Source organism: Salmo salar, chromosome ssa27 (assembly GCF_905237065.1).
Source record: "Salmo salar chromosome ssa27, Ssal_v3.1, whole genome shotgun sequence".
Classification (NCBI taxonomy): Eukaryota; Metazoa; Chordata; class Actinopteri; order Salmoniformes; family Salmonidae; genus Salmo; species Salmo salar.
In genome coordinates, this window is record NC_059468.1 from 12,870,396 (window position 1) to 12,885,570 (window position 15,175).

Genomic DNA, 15,175 nt, shown 5'->3' on the forward strand with positions numbered 1-15,175 from the left:
TCCCACCTGATCTTGCCTCCTCCCGACTGACTTGCATTTTTGAAGGCATTTAATTTCGTTGTTCGAGTGGCCATTTGTGTATCTGGTCAATAAAATGGATATTCTGTGATTCAGTGCAATTCAAAGAAATTCCTGTCATAGAACATACATTTAATTGAATTTGACAGGTCACACTTCCATATACCAAAGAATCTCTTTTCTCTGGAAACAATGTTCATATACTCTTTTAACCTTAGTGCTTAGGGTGTCTTCAAGTGCTCGTGGGAAATGGGAAGTCGTAAGTCCGATATGAATGTGTTCACGTGCCTTTGAAGTCAGAACAATTATTCAATCAATAAGATTTTACCTAGCTAACATTTCGAATAGTAAAGCTAGCTTGGTTAACAATGATATATGGTCAAACTAACTACATTCTCCATACTAATATGGTTGTAATTGTCAAAAATTGATTTGTTGTCATCTTTTGGTTGAAAAGGTAAAAGCTCTGTGGTGAAATGTTGCAATTTGGGTAATAACATTTAATGTAATTCCGAGTTGGAGGGTTTTCCCACTGGGAACTAAGAACTCCCTTTAACACCGATCGCATGTGAACACATAATTAGAATAGCCAATTATATTTCCACCAACTATTTCATTTGTTTGGTATATTTTTGGAGGCCTCAGGGTCAGCTTGAGGGTTAAACTATTGTATTCTGGGAAATTGAGAATTTTCCCCATATTGAATACAATTTAAGTGATTAATGACATATAATAACTTTAGAATATTCACATACAGGTTTATTTCATTTTGGGAGTTTGTCCTGAAAATAAATTGTTTTGATAATATTGTATATGCATGTACTGTATATAATGACATGTTTGTTTTATGCACAACATGTATTTTTTTATATAATAGACTAGGCATTTGCATTTCATTGAATTTCACTGAATTCAATTATATTTCCTTTTAATTCAAATGGCAATTCTTTATCCTGTTCACTACTTCAATTCAAATTCAAGAACTGAATTGGAATTTGAGGCATTCTTCACTCAATTCTGAAGTGAGCCCAACCCTGGTGTGTGTCTCAGAGGTTTCTATTCAGCCCAATCAAGGATTTGCTACACTGCAGAAATATAAGGTTTAAGTCACGTTTATCCTGTTCATCACGAAACACACAGTCACACTCATGTCTAATAATTTGTTTTATTGACCAGTTTTGCATTGATACAATTTTGCATTAGCATGGGGATGGATGGGCAGCGCTGTGGAGCAACGTTTGTTCTTCTGCATACCAGTATTAATTCCATTGTAACCAATATAAATTCAGAACAAATCAACATAAATCACAATACCAATGCTCAGCTGTTACTACCTCACAGTAATACACACACGCTTGTGTGTGTTCGTGTGTCATCAGCAGTGGTGTAAAGCAACTAAGTAAAAATACTTTGAACTGCTACTTAAGTTGTTTTTTTGGGGATATCAGTAATTTACTATTTGTTTGACAACTTTTGCTTTTACTCCACGACATTCCTAAAGAAAATGTGTACTTTTTAATAACATACATTTTTCCTGACACCCAAAAGTACTTATTACCTTTCAAATGCTCAGGCAGGACAGCACTATGGTCCAAATCACCTATCAATATAATGCGTTATCATTGCTACTGCCTCTGATCTGGTGGACTCAATTTTACACATACTGCGCTTGTAAATCATGTCTGAGTGTTGGAATGTGCCCCTGACTGTCTATATATATATTTATTTATTTATTTAAATAAAAATAAACCGTGCCATCTGGTGTGCTTAATATATGGAATTTGTTGTATAGCATTTGCTTTTACTCAAGTATCACAATTGAGTATTTTGCTCACCACTGTTTTTCATTAGAGACCCACATTTCATGACACAGGTACTCTACTTTTATCTACAGCCCAAAAAGTCTTTGTTTCAAATACAGTGTAATCAATGCATTGCAGTGCTGCTGGGTTTGTAGAGCACAGTTCCCAATGAAATGACAAACAGACCCTGCTGAGTACTCCCAACCCCACTTCTACATCAGCACAAATAATTATTTATTTCTCTATAAGCAGGGTTGGGTAGGCTCTTTTCTAAATGTAATCCATTACAGTTATATATATATATATATATATATATATATACCTGTACTTTCAGTTACTTTTTGATTACTTTCCCCTTAACAGGCTTTAGAATAAGACAAACAGGATCCATCAAACACATTTGGTGTATTCATAGTGGTCTCTGGCTTGTGGTCAGACTCGCTCAGGTGGAACTTAAACTTGCGCCTTTTTTCAATGCTGAATTGAATGTCATTGAGAAAAACAGAATAGTGTCATAATGTATTTTTTTCCCCCACAAACATCCTTTCTGAATTTTAAAAGTAATCCAAGAAGTAATAATCAAGTTTTTCCAAAGTATATGTAATCTGATTACAATATTCTTAGCTGGTAACATAACAGATTTTTTTGGGTAATCAGATTACATGTAACTGATTTAATCAGTTACTAATCAGTTACTCCCCAACCCTGTCTATAAGCCAATATGTAATATTCAGTGATGTGCATTGAGGCCAATGGAATAGGTGGGGTAAAAGGCCAGCAACACTCCCCCATGAAATAAAACTATATTTATATTCTACAGACCCTACTGCGTATTCCTACCCCACTTACATTGGCACAATTTCTTTATGTTCTCTGTAAACCAACACCTAATTATAAAGTGTATGGAATGGATGGCGTAAGGCGTCACCAGCACTCTGTACTAAACCACTTTCCCAGCACAACAGACCAATTTAAGTTGTACAATAATTTCAATAACATACACTACCGTTCAAAAGTTTGGGGTCACTTAGAAATGTCCTTGTTTTTGAAGAAAATAAAAAAAATTGTCCATTGAAATAACATCAAATTGATAAGAAATACAGTGTAGACATTGTTAATGTTGTAAATGACTATTGTAGCTGGAAATGGCTGATTTTTTTTTTATGGAATATCTACATAGGTGTACAGAGGCCCATTATCAGCAACCATCACTCCTGTGTTCCAATGGCACATTGTATTAGCTAATCCAAGTTTATCATTTTAAAAGGCTAATTGATCATTAGAAAACCCTTTTGCAATTATGTTAGCACAGCTGAAAACTGTTGTCGTGATTAAAGAAGCAATAAAACTGGCCACCTTTAGACTACTTGAGTATCTGGAGCATCAGCATTTGTGGGTTCGATTACAGGCTCAAAATGTCCAGAAACAAAGAACTTTCTATTGTAACTCGTCATTCTATTCTTCTTCTGAGAAATGAAGGCTATTCCATGCGAGAAATTGCCAAGAAACTGAAGATCTCGAACAACGCTGTGTACTACTCCCTTCACAGAACAGCGCAAACTGTCTCTATCCAGAATAGAAAGAGGAGTGGGAGGCCCTGGTGCACAACTGAGCAGGAGGACAAGTACATTCGAGTGTCTAGTTTGAGAAACATGCACCTCACAAGTCCTCAACTGGCAGCTTCATTAAATAGTACCCGCAAAACACCAGTCTCGACGTCAACAGTGAAGAGGCGACTCCGGGATGCTGGCCTTCTAGGCAGAGTTCCTCTGTCCAGTGTCTGTGTTCTTTTGCCCTGCCTAGAAGGTCAGCGAAGACCTTCAGTTTCTTGGCAATTTCTCACATGGAACAGCCTTAATTTATCAGAACAAGAATAGACTGACGAGTTTCAGAAGAAAGTTATTTGTTTCTGGACATTTTGCATGTTGCCTTTTATATTTTTGTTCATTATATGTACCACGAGACTCCAGCTATGACTCCTTTGGCATGCGCCCTGCTCGGAAGATCAATAAATGTTACTTCTGACATGGACAATTTAGCCAGGTCCAGTGCACACTTCGTCTGTTCTTCATCGACACAATTAACCGTAACAAGGCCGCTTCTAGTCACCTTGATTGAATCCACCTTTCCCACTGCCTCTTCACAGTCCTCGATATTACAAATGGATTTCCCAAATGAATCTCCTTGTCCAAAAAACACAGGCCAATAACAAATGCATTATTGAACCGGTCTCCTACTATGACTTTTGCTCGTTTTGTTCCATTCTTTGATTTCTCAAATTGTCCATTAATTGTCACACACTTCACTTGCCGCACTTTCAGATTCAAGGACAGTCGCCATTTTCTCCCCAGTTATCAATACTCAACCCGCCATGATATAAGAGAACGGAGTTCAGCATTCCTCAGGTGCAGTGCCTTCAGAAAGTATTCACACCCCTTGACTTTTTCCACATTTTGTTGTGTTGCAGCCTGTATTTCAAATACTTTGAGATGTTGTATCACTGATCTACACACAATATCCCATCATGTCAAAGTGGAATTATGTTTTTAGCAGTAAGTGTTGTAGTACTCGAGTCATTTACATTTTAGTCATTTAGCAGACGCTCTTATCCAGAGCGACTTACAGTAGTGAATGCATACATTTAATTTCAAATTTTTTTTTTTTTTTTTCTGTGCTGGCCCCCCGTGGGAATCGAACCCACAACCCTGGTGTTGCAAACACCATGCTCTACCAACTGAGCTACAGTTGGTAGAGCATGGTATATTGAGTTTCTCGTTCTTGTCTTGGTGTCGGATGCATTTCTACTTGGTCTTGACTTGGTCTCGGACAGTGAGGACTCATAATTTCTTCCCGAGACCAGCTGAGACCAGTGGAGTAAAAAAAAACTCATTATCAGCTTCCATTCAGTCAGCACATAAAAGCGCTTCTCCAAGGCCAAATATATACACTCCTTTCTTGAAACATTAATATCTTATTGTCTATTGAAACCTGTGATTCCTACTTTACTCGTAACATTACTGTCCTTTACTTTCATTTGAAAATGTCCTCAAACTTTGTCGAAATTTCCTTGACTCGCTGGTAGGGAAGATTGAGGGAAATTGTTGGCGTTGCGCGCTTACTATTAGTAAAGGGGAGACATGTTGGCATTACAAGTCAATGTGATTGCTTGATTCCACTGTCACTCCAAAATGTTCCCCTAATACAGTTGAAAGGCAGATGCCTTCTATAAAGCTTCTAATGGCCTAGCCAATGGCTGAAATTAGATAGCTAGATTCATATCCCCAGGGACCACCAAAGAAAAATCCTGATTGGATATTTTTTTCTCTTCACCTTTAACCTTTTTCCTTTCTATCAAAAACTGAAGAGATTAAAACAGAACATAATTGAAAATAATATTATAATTATTATTATTTTTATTATGTTATAAATCCTTAGCCTTTCTCTGAAAGCGTAGAAGGCCCTCATTGTTCCCCACTGTGTTTGGGTTAGTAAAAATGTCCAGTGGCTCCATTTCCCCTCAGCATGCATTTTTTTCCCACCAATCTGAATGTCTAAAGAATCCACATGTTGTTCTGAAATATGAACACAGAAGTACTGGACATTTTCAACTCTTATTATGGTGACGATTTGACAAAATTAGAGTAATGGTCTTGAATTGGATTCACATTTTCCTGGTCTTGACTCGGTCTCGGATCTCGCGTCCAACTCCTGGTTTCGGTCTTGACTCGGTCTCGCCCCCCCCCCTCTGCTCTTGGTCTTGACTCGGACTCGATTCGCTCCGGTCTTGGTCTTGAATCGTTCTTGTTTATGTGGTCTCGAACACAACACTGGTTTTTAGACATGGTTACAAATTACTAAAAAATTAACATTTGCTTAACAAGTCACAATAAGTGGCATGGACTCACTCTGTCTGAAAATATAGTGTTTACCATGATTTTTAAATGACTACCCCATCTCTGTACCCCACACATACAATTATCTTTAAGGTCCCTCAGTCGAGCAGTGAATTTCAAGCACAGATTCAACCACAAAGACCAAGGAAGTTTTCTAATTCCTCGCAGATAAGGGCACCTATTGGTAGAATACAAAAAGCAGACATTGAATATCCGTTTGAGCATGTTGGAGTTAATAATTACAATTTGGATGGTGTATCAATACACCCAGTCACTACAATGATACAGGCGTCCTCCCTAACTCAATTGCCGGAGAGGAGGGAAATTGCTCAGGGATTTTACCATAAGGCCAATGGTGACTTTAAAACAGTTACAAAGTTTAATGGCTGTGATAGAAGAAAACTGAGGATGGATCAACAACATTGTAGTTACTCCACAAAACTAACCTAATTGACAGAGTAAAAAGAAGGAAGCCTGTACAGAATACAAATATTCCAAAACATGCATCGTGTTTGCAACAAGGCACTGAAGTAATAATGCCAAGAGAAATGTGGCAAAGCAATTAAATTTTTGTCCTGAATACAAATTGTAATGTTTGGGCGAAATTAATGCTTGTAATTATTAGACTGAATTTTTTCAGGATTATTTTAAAAAAAAAAACGGAATTGAGCTAAGCAATGGAATGGAGCTAATCCTAGAGGAAAACCTGGTTCAGTCTGCTCTCTGAAAGATGAATTCACCTTTCAGCAGGACAATAACCTAAAACGCAGGCCAAATATACACTCGAGTTGCTTACGAAGACAAAATGGAATGTTCCTGAGTGGCCTGGTTACAGTTTTGACTTAAATCGTCTTGAAACTCTATGGTAAGACATGAAAATGTCTGTCTAGCAATGATCAATAACCAACTTGACAGAGCTTGAAGAATGTTTTAAATAATAATGTGCAAATATTGTACAATCCAGGTGTGCAAAGCTCTTAGACTTACCCAGAAAGACTCAGCTGTAATCACTGCCAAAGATAACATGTATTGACTCAGGGGGTTTAAAATGTATCTTATCAAGATATATTGGTTTAATTTTTCATATGTATTTTTTTTTTTTTACAAATGTTAGAATTGTTCTTACACTTCTAGTATTTTGTGTAGATCATTGACAAAAAAGACAATGAAATGAATTTTAATCCCACTTTTTTTGTAACACAACAGAATGTGGAATAAATCACGGGGTGTGAATACTTTCTGACGGCACTGTAGCATCAGCAATCCAGGGCTTATATACATCATTAGTGGGAATCATACCCACGCTGACACAGTAGGTCTCTATGGGCACGCTGAAGGATGCAGCCCTAACTGCTCGGCCACCCCGCGATTGAATTCAATTTTGACAGTTCATTCAAAACCTTAGGACACACTCCGTGCTTGTATGTCGTAGCCTAGTAGAGTACAATATCTATCTTGTGTTATTTAAGCCATAAGGCCCGGGGGGGTGAGGTATATGGCCAATATACCACGGCTAAGGGCTGTTCTTAGCACGACGCAATGCGGAGTGCCTGGACACAGCCATTAGCCATGGTATATTGGGATAATATATCGCAAACCCCAGAGGTGCCTTATTGCTATTATAAACAGTTTACCAACATAATTAGAGCAGTAAAAAAATGTTTTGTCATATCTGTGGAATATGGTCTGATATACCACAGCTGTCAGCCAATCAACATTCAGGGCTCAAACCACCCAGTTTATAATAAGCTATATAAAATGATGGTTGTTGACGTGTATGGCTACATGGCAGATCCATTTTTGTACATTTGAATGTTGCAGTAATAGGACCTAGGTCTAATGTTTGCGAGAGGAGAATATTATTTTGATAGCAGACCTGATCCCAATGACTCTACTGCCCCAGCCTGGAGAAAAAGACAACTGTTCATTTTCAAGGAATCGTTTGAATTTCCTGATGCAACAGCAAAATTCTCCCAGACAAAAGCGTGATCAAGTTAAGATCTGACATCTGTAGGGGTTAAAAATATGATAACATCAACATCCATAAATTTTTTTTAAGTTAGTTGCTATACTGTGAAAAACAGTTGTACTTAACAAGTGCAACAACAAAAAAAGATTCTCTCTTCTGGGTCCCTCCCTAGCCCTATCCTCATTGCGGCCAATTCCACTGCTTTATTCTCATTCGCCAATTATTGGTAGGTTCTTGGCAGTTCTTGGCAGTGAAGGGCAATATGATTGGATGAAAAGAGTTTGGAGGGGCGGGACCTTTGACCTTCTCATCCAATGTGTTTTGAGAAAGAGGCGAGAAGAGGGGCCGCGAGGAATCAAGTGAATCAATTGAGATTCTCCCCTAGACTCCCCGTTATCCGTGGGGGAGACCAACTCTGGTTGTAGTAGTCGCGCTCAGCAGCCGCACCCGAGATCGAAACTGGAGTGGGAAGAAGCAAGCGCAAGCGCCATCCGGAGCGCATCATTGAGAAGCCACAGAATCAAAACAATAATTTCGCACTGAGAAAAATACCACGGTCAAACATCGTCGCCTCATCTGACCTTAAGAAAAACGGAGGGACAAGATCATTCATGGAAATAAAATAGAAACCTGCGAGTTTTAATTGTTTTATTTTAATCTTCTTTTTTTTTCTTTCTGACAACAACACAGCCATTTCAACCCCAAAATGACTGAGATAACCAATTTAAGACCAGCATATGGTAAGACATATTTTTCCTCATGATAATGAACGAAAAACAGCTGTATTTAGGCTACTTATTGGATGCCAGCCAACTGTTTTAGGCTAGCTGAAGGAAAAATGAGTGTTTTTCAGGTTCTCCTCGGATTCTAAATGGTGTCATGTTGGCCTAGAAAGGCTGAAAGACTCCAGGTGCTACATTTGTTGTTTATTCTCTACACATTTACTTGAATTATCTTCCCGAAAGCCTCGTTGTTTTGTATATTCAATTAATTTGATGTTTGAAATGAAATGGCACACGTCTATTTAATATTTCATAAGACACGGTTTATCTCCTAGAATGGATGTTATTCTGATGATTAGAAAGCTTTGAGCCAACAACTGGAATACATCAAAAAAATTAATATGGGAAACCTCATTAAACAATGTTGGTTTAGGGTGCATGTATTATTATCAACAATGTTCAAAGTTGTTGAGAACACAGGCCTGTCAAGGCCTCGACTGTGCCTCAACAAATTCTAATCATTTTAAAACGGAGAACAGGCCCAATGTCTATGTTCAATTTGTTGGGATTAGAAATAGGCATGTATATGAACATGTGTGGTCATGCGTGCGTTAGTTCCCGGCAGTCACCAATGTTGCTTAGTCAGATTTTGGCTTGAAGGGGGAATATTGGCAGGGAAATGGACTGAATAAAAATGTGCCTTTTGACATTATGTAAAAAACAAATCAAGTTATTTTCTGGTACATATTTATTGTGCGGTACGTATTTATTGTTAAGGGTGAGACCCGTTTGGCCTGCTCCTACTGCGCTCATGCTTTCTCCAGCCTTCTCTAATGGCGTTGACTGCGCATGTGGGTTAGAGAGGATGATGACGTTTTGTCTATTCTTGAGGCTTGGCATCAACCATGCCCGACTGCTCGCCCTTCTATGGTTTTAATGAACATCTACCCGAATTCCTGAACTGGACCCGTTGTCCATAGCCTAACAGAACATTTGGGCGGGGTGGGTGGTCTCGCGTCTCCCCAAATACCTCACTCGCTGGGCGATCAATTCGCGTGCTCATTATAATCTAGTTATGTAACCGTGGGACTTGTGCGAAGCATTGATGGATGTTTTGCCAATAGTGCATCACGTATCCCTGTCAGAGTTAAACCACCGGCTATGGGGCTTAACTTTGGGCAGAATATGTTGTTATTTAGAGAATGACTGGAGAATGAGTGGACAAAAAAAATGAAAAAACACTGGCTACACCCAGTCACACACATCCTACTGTATAAATATATGGTTTACACCTACAAATACTCAGCAATCAATTACGCAATACACAGCAACCAGTGCAGACAACTAATAGGACAGGATGGGACATATCACATTGACAAAAGCAGTAAGAAACCGTCAAATTCTCCTCTCCTCTGACCTGCATAAAGTCCCCGAAAATAAATTCGCTCCTGTGAAGATGATTATGTTCTTTGTCTGCAGTGGAGGGGTGAGGCGCTAATGTGTGTGTGTGTGTTTGTGCCAGGAGTGTTCAGAGCAGGGCCTCGGTGAGAGGGCGTGGGGAGTCTAATTACACCAACAAAAGCACTCTCTGTTATATCATCTCTTCATTACCAATTTATATGCATTGTTACATTCATATTACCATAATTCCTCTCCTTAACAGATAGCTTTCGCCCAGAGCTACTTGCATGGTTTTTGTTTTGATTCAGGACCTTCCCTCAGAGTTGAGGCCAGTGCCAAAGCTGGAGGGAACAGCTTCAGTTTACCCCACCTGAGGGCTCACACTGCTGAGCCAAAACAAGCTGTACTGAGCTGGCCTGGTTGTCGCTGTAACTCTTCTGGAATGGACAATGTGCAAATGAAATGCGACGTGAATGTGATGACCCCCCCTCTGCTTTACTTCCGTATCCAGTCCCATACTGTTTAGAATGGGCTTCAAGATCATATCATCAAATTCATGAAAACATGGCCATATATATTATATATAACATACAAAAAACCTACAAAAGTTTAAAAACAATGCTTGGAGCCCACTCTATTCTTAACCATCACTACACACCATCACTTATTATCCAAGGCGTGCATGTGGACAGAGGGGATCGTCGGGATGACGGTGGGCGTCTGGGTTGGCAGTCTTTGATGTAAAAGAGGGCAGATATTTTAAGATCCCCAGCCTGTTATGCCATCTTGGATCTAAAACCATGGCGTAGGAGTTACCTGAAGGACTGGCCGGGAGAAAGACTTGTTGAGTCAGGGAGTAGCCGAATCGGAGCTATTTGAGGGATAGTCTGCACTTAAGACAGAGAGCTACGGGGAGAAATGTTAGCCCTACTCCTGTCAATCAAATGGAATCAGATCAACATGAATAAAATATCCTGCCATTCTACAGGAAACATCGTGGCAAACATAATTCATTTTGAGTCTTTTTAAAGTCGGTTGCATAATTGAATAGCTGACCAACTTACTGAAAAAAGGGAAGAGAAGTTTGCTCAAAGTTAACATGGTACTAGAAACCTGTCAGACAAAGTGATACACATTTGTTTTGGCTTAGAAATATGGACCGTCTTTGTAAAGTTCTGATTTGGGATTGCAGCCCTTTGGTCAGAGTTGGTGTTGTTGAAGTAGGTCACTTTATTGTTTGCTATTCATTTACTGGAGGTTTAGCCAAATGATTGTGTGCTTGAGATGGTCCTAACGAGGATCTGAATGTCAGATCGTTGGGATTCTGATGACGCTTGTGCGAGCGGTGTGGGTGAAATGATTGAATAACATGTATGTGTAAATTGATTTTGCAATGCTCACGCGCGCAGCGTGTCCAGTGTGGTTTGCATGTAAGAGTTGTATTTGATGAGAACAGCATAGGTGCTAGCACAGAACCTTGTGGAACACAATACTTAATATTGGAATTATCAAAGTGAGTGTCCTTTGAGGATTCAAACCAGACGAGATTGTCTACGACTGACCAACTCGGTTTCTTAGTGTATTTAGTGTCTTCACAGTTCCTAGTGTCCGTTTTTGTAGTTTGAATCTTCTGAACATATCCTTCTCAGCCGATCGATTGACCTTTGACCTTTGTTGCTTTTAGCCGATCGATTGATCTTTGTTACTTATAGACACTTCTGGATGTTGTTCCGGATTTCTTCGTAGACATTTCTGTGGCATATACACTACCGATCAAAATGGCTTTTTTACCAAGAAGGAGAGTGAGGGAGTGCTGCATCAGATGACCTGGCCTCCACAATCCCCCGACCTCAACCAAATTGAGATGGTTTGGGATGAGTCGGACCGCAGAGTGAAGGAAAAGCAGCCAGCAAGTGCTCAGCATATGTGGGAACACCTTCAAGACTGCTTGGAAAAGCATTCCAGGTGAAGCTGGTTGAAATGTATTTATTTATTTTTTATTTCACCTTTATTTAACCAGGTAGGCTAGTTGAGAACAAGTTCTCATTTACAACTGCGACCTGGCCAAGATAAAGCATAGCAGTTTGACACATACAACAACACAGAGTTACACATGGAATAAGCAAAGATACAGTAGAAAAAAAGTCTATATACAGTGTGTGCAAATGAGGTAAGATAAGGGAGGTAAGGCAATACATAGGCCATGGTGGCGAAGTAATTTCAATATACCAATTAAACACTGGAGTGATAGATGTGCAGAAGATGAATGTGCAAGTAGAGATACTGGGGTGCAAAGGAGCAAGATAAATAAATAAATAAATAAATACAGTATGGGGATGAGGTAGTTGGATGGGCTATTTACAGATGGGCTATGTACATATTGCCAAGAGTGTGCAAAGCTGTCAAGGCAAAGGGTGGCTATTTGAAGAATCTCAAATATAAAATATATATATATATATATTTTTTGGGGGGTTACTACATGATTCCATATGTGTTATTTCATAGTTTTGATGTCTTCACTATTATTCTACAATGTAGAAAATAGTAAAAATAAAGAAAAACCCTTGAATGAGTAGGTGTTCTTAAACTTTTGACCCGTAGTGTATGTACTTGAAGAGGACATTACACAGTCATAACATAAGCAATGTAGAACACCTTTATATGTCTTATGAAGATGGTATAAGTCACCTTAAAAGGTTTTCCTTATTTAGTACCCTTATGTTATTGACTTACTTTGTCTCTTCAGGGCTATATCTCTTACTGAGGCAGTCTAGCCTGGATGGAGGGGTGAGCCAACACACAGTCCTACCTCTCCCCTCCCTCCAGCTCTCTCCGTCCCTTCTCTCTGCAGTGTGTCCGGCATAGCCGCAGTGGCGGTGCCGAACAGACCTTGTGATTTAATGCCATAGTGACTGGTGTCAGAGTGACAAGCCCCTTTCTGTCCCAGTGGTGAAATACAGCACACTCCACCTCAGGACAAGGTGTCTGTCTGTGCCACTCATCTTCACAGAGATTTCAGGATGAAGAAACACACACAGAGAAAGCTAACGTTGTGTGAAAGGGGGTTTAGCTCAGTCCTGTGAGAAGCCGCGCAGCAGTGGTTTACCCCAGCGTGTTGATGGCGGTAGTGGAGATGGACATTTCCAGGTGTGTTTTGTCTGTGTGCCATATGTTGTACATGTAAGAAGGAAAAGAGTGTGTTCACGAGAACATTTCTATGAGTTTTGTGGTTATTTGAAGAATACTTGAGACACACAACTCTTTGTAGTGGAGTTACTTAGGAAGGTATTATTTCCTCACACCTTGACATCACCTTTCCTGAAGTTAGTGGTCAATCCTGGTTGGTTTGCCACCGAAAGGGTAGGAAGCACGAGTTTTTACTCACCAATGTATCAACACGGTGTGGTCAAAGTCTTAGTAACTTAGTTGTAGTCATGATCTGGTTACCTATAAGTACAAACATAGTTATGTTTTGGGGTTATTACATATTTATTAACTTATTTCCGGATAACTTCTAAACTATCCACAATGCACTATTTCTTGCAATGCACTATTTCTCATATGGTGGATCTACTCTGCTACCGAGTTTGTATGCTAGCTCTGTAGCTAGCTCGAGCTGGCTAACGTTGACCACACATCATGCTTCTCACAGACTTTGTGGCTGTGTTATCTAGTGGGAACCTGTTAGCACGGCAGGCTCCGGTGCTTGCCATGGGCTCAAAACGATTGTGTAGTACCTCATCTGTTCTCCTTTTTGTTTTGTCAACTTTTGCCATGTTCGCTGTGAAATAGGCTACGGGAGTTTTGTAACTTTTTCCACCTTGGCTTAGTGCTAGCACGCTAGTTGACAGACATCTAGAATCTATCTATTTTGGATTTCTGCCCGGTGAAGCACTCGACACCCCCTCGCTTTGGTAGCTAACCCAGCCTGCACTCTTTTAAAAGTTTTACCATTGGATGGGCCCCAACCATCAATCTATAAGTCTCTGCTCTCTCTTTGCTTTTAATCTGCAGTTATGTTTTAGTTGTGTTGTATTTGTTTTTTTCTAGTTGATCTCCAGTAGTTGGATTCTAGCTTGCTGACTATAACTGTGGTGGCTAATAGCTAGTTGACTAAATAGCTAACGTTAGCTGGCTGGCTAGCTTGCTGGCTAAAATAACTGCATATACAGTAGCTAACATTATGGCGTTATGTATTTCCTAAAAGTTGGTTTACTTTAATGTAGCTGTAAGCTAGCTGTTGATAGCAACTGGCTGACTCATTCAGTGCTAACGTAAGCAGGGTAGTATGGCTAACTTTAGCAGACTAGTTGGCTAGCAATTTTGCAAGTTGTTGTAACAATAAATTCATAAAGTATTTGCTTGTAAGTTGGCTGAACACCTTGAAACCAGTAGTCATGGCGATTTTGATTCATTTGAAATTATAGATTTGAAGTTATTTCTGTTGGAGTTTACATTATAGGGATCAGGCTGGCTTACCTGTTCCTCTATATTACATCACACCCTGGAAAACATTTTCCGACAGGCCTTCGGAATTCTGATCGGTTTTATGTAATAACTCCAACAATAGAAAAGTGAGGTCACTTTGCATTGGGACTTTTGATGCATATATTAATGCAAATCCCAATGTTACATGTGGTTACGTTGTTGCTACCTGCCCATTAATTTAGGGGTTAGAATGACTGAATTCAAAGTATGGAGTGCTGAGTTACATTTACTACTCTTCTGGTAGTCTAAGCCCAGACGTCACACATTATCCTTAATAATACACTCTTCATTTCCTCCTCTCTTCTGTAACTCCACAACGCTCCTCTCTCCATCCTAACCTCGTCCTCCTCTTTCTGCCTTCACACTCCAGTGTTCCTGTATTCCTCCACCGTCCCACACTTCCCCACTCTCCTCCTGGCGTATGAATCAGACAATTAGAATCATTGCTCGGGATTAACAATTTACTGCAGTCTATTAATCATGGATGCCCCCCTGCTTGTGCACAGACACGTGTGCATAGACACGGACACACACACACACATTCTCTCTCTCACACACACACACACTTGTTCTTTCAAGCATTGTGCTCCTTTTGATACCGTTGGTTTCATTAGTAAGTCCTGGATTTCGACCTTTTCTCCAGTATTGCTATTGAGGTTTGAACGGTTTATTTCATTTAGACCTTGACCTTATGGTTAATGTCAGTCTCTCTCGCTCTCGCTCTCGCTGGGGGAACGCCTCTAGGCAACAAGAGCTGCTCAGCTGTGCTTTAAAGACCCTACAAAAAAGTGACATCATCTGATTCTAAAGCCCCACTGAGGTCGCATTGATCAATGGAGTAGAGGGTCGAGTCTTTGTCTAGAGGGGGATAGTGGGTGTGGG

General features: G+C 39.8%; 1 protein-coding gene across 1 annotated transcript in view; it reads left to right on the forward strand.

Moving 5' to 3' along the window:
* The first annotated feature begins 8,046 nt into the window (after nucleotides 1-8,046).
* syt11a (synaptotagmin XIa) overlaps nucleotides 8,047-15,175 on the forward strand; it is a 28,027-nt gene continuing 20,898 nt past the window's right edge. The window contains exon 1 of the mRNA XM_014177169.2: nucleotides 8,047-8,422. Coding sequence (XP_014032644.1) covers nucleotides 8,389-8,422 — 34 coding nt within the window. The 5' untranslated portion in view covers nucleotides 8,047-8,388. The remainder of the gene's footprint in view (nucleotides 8,423-15,175) is intronic.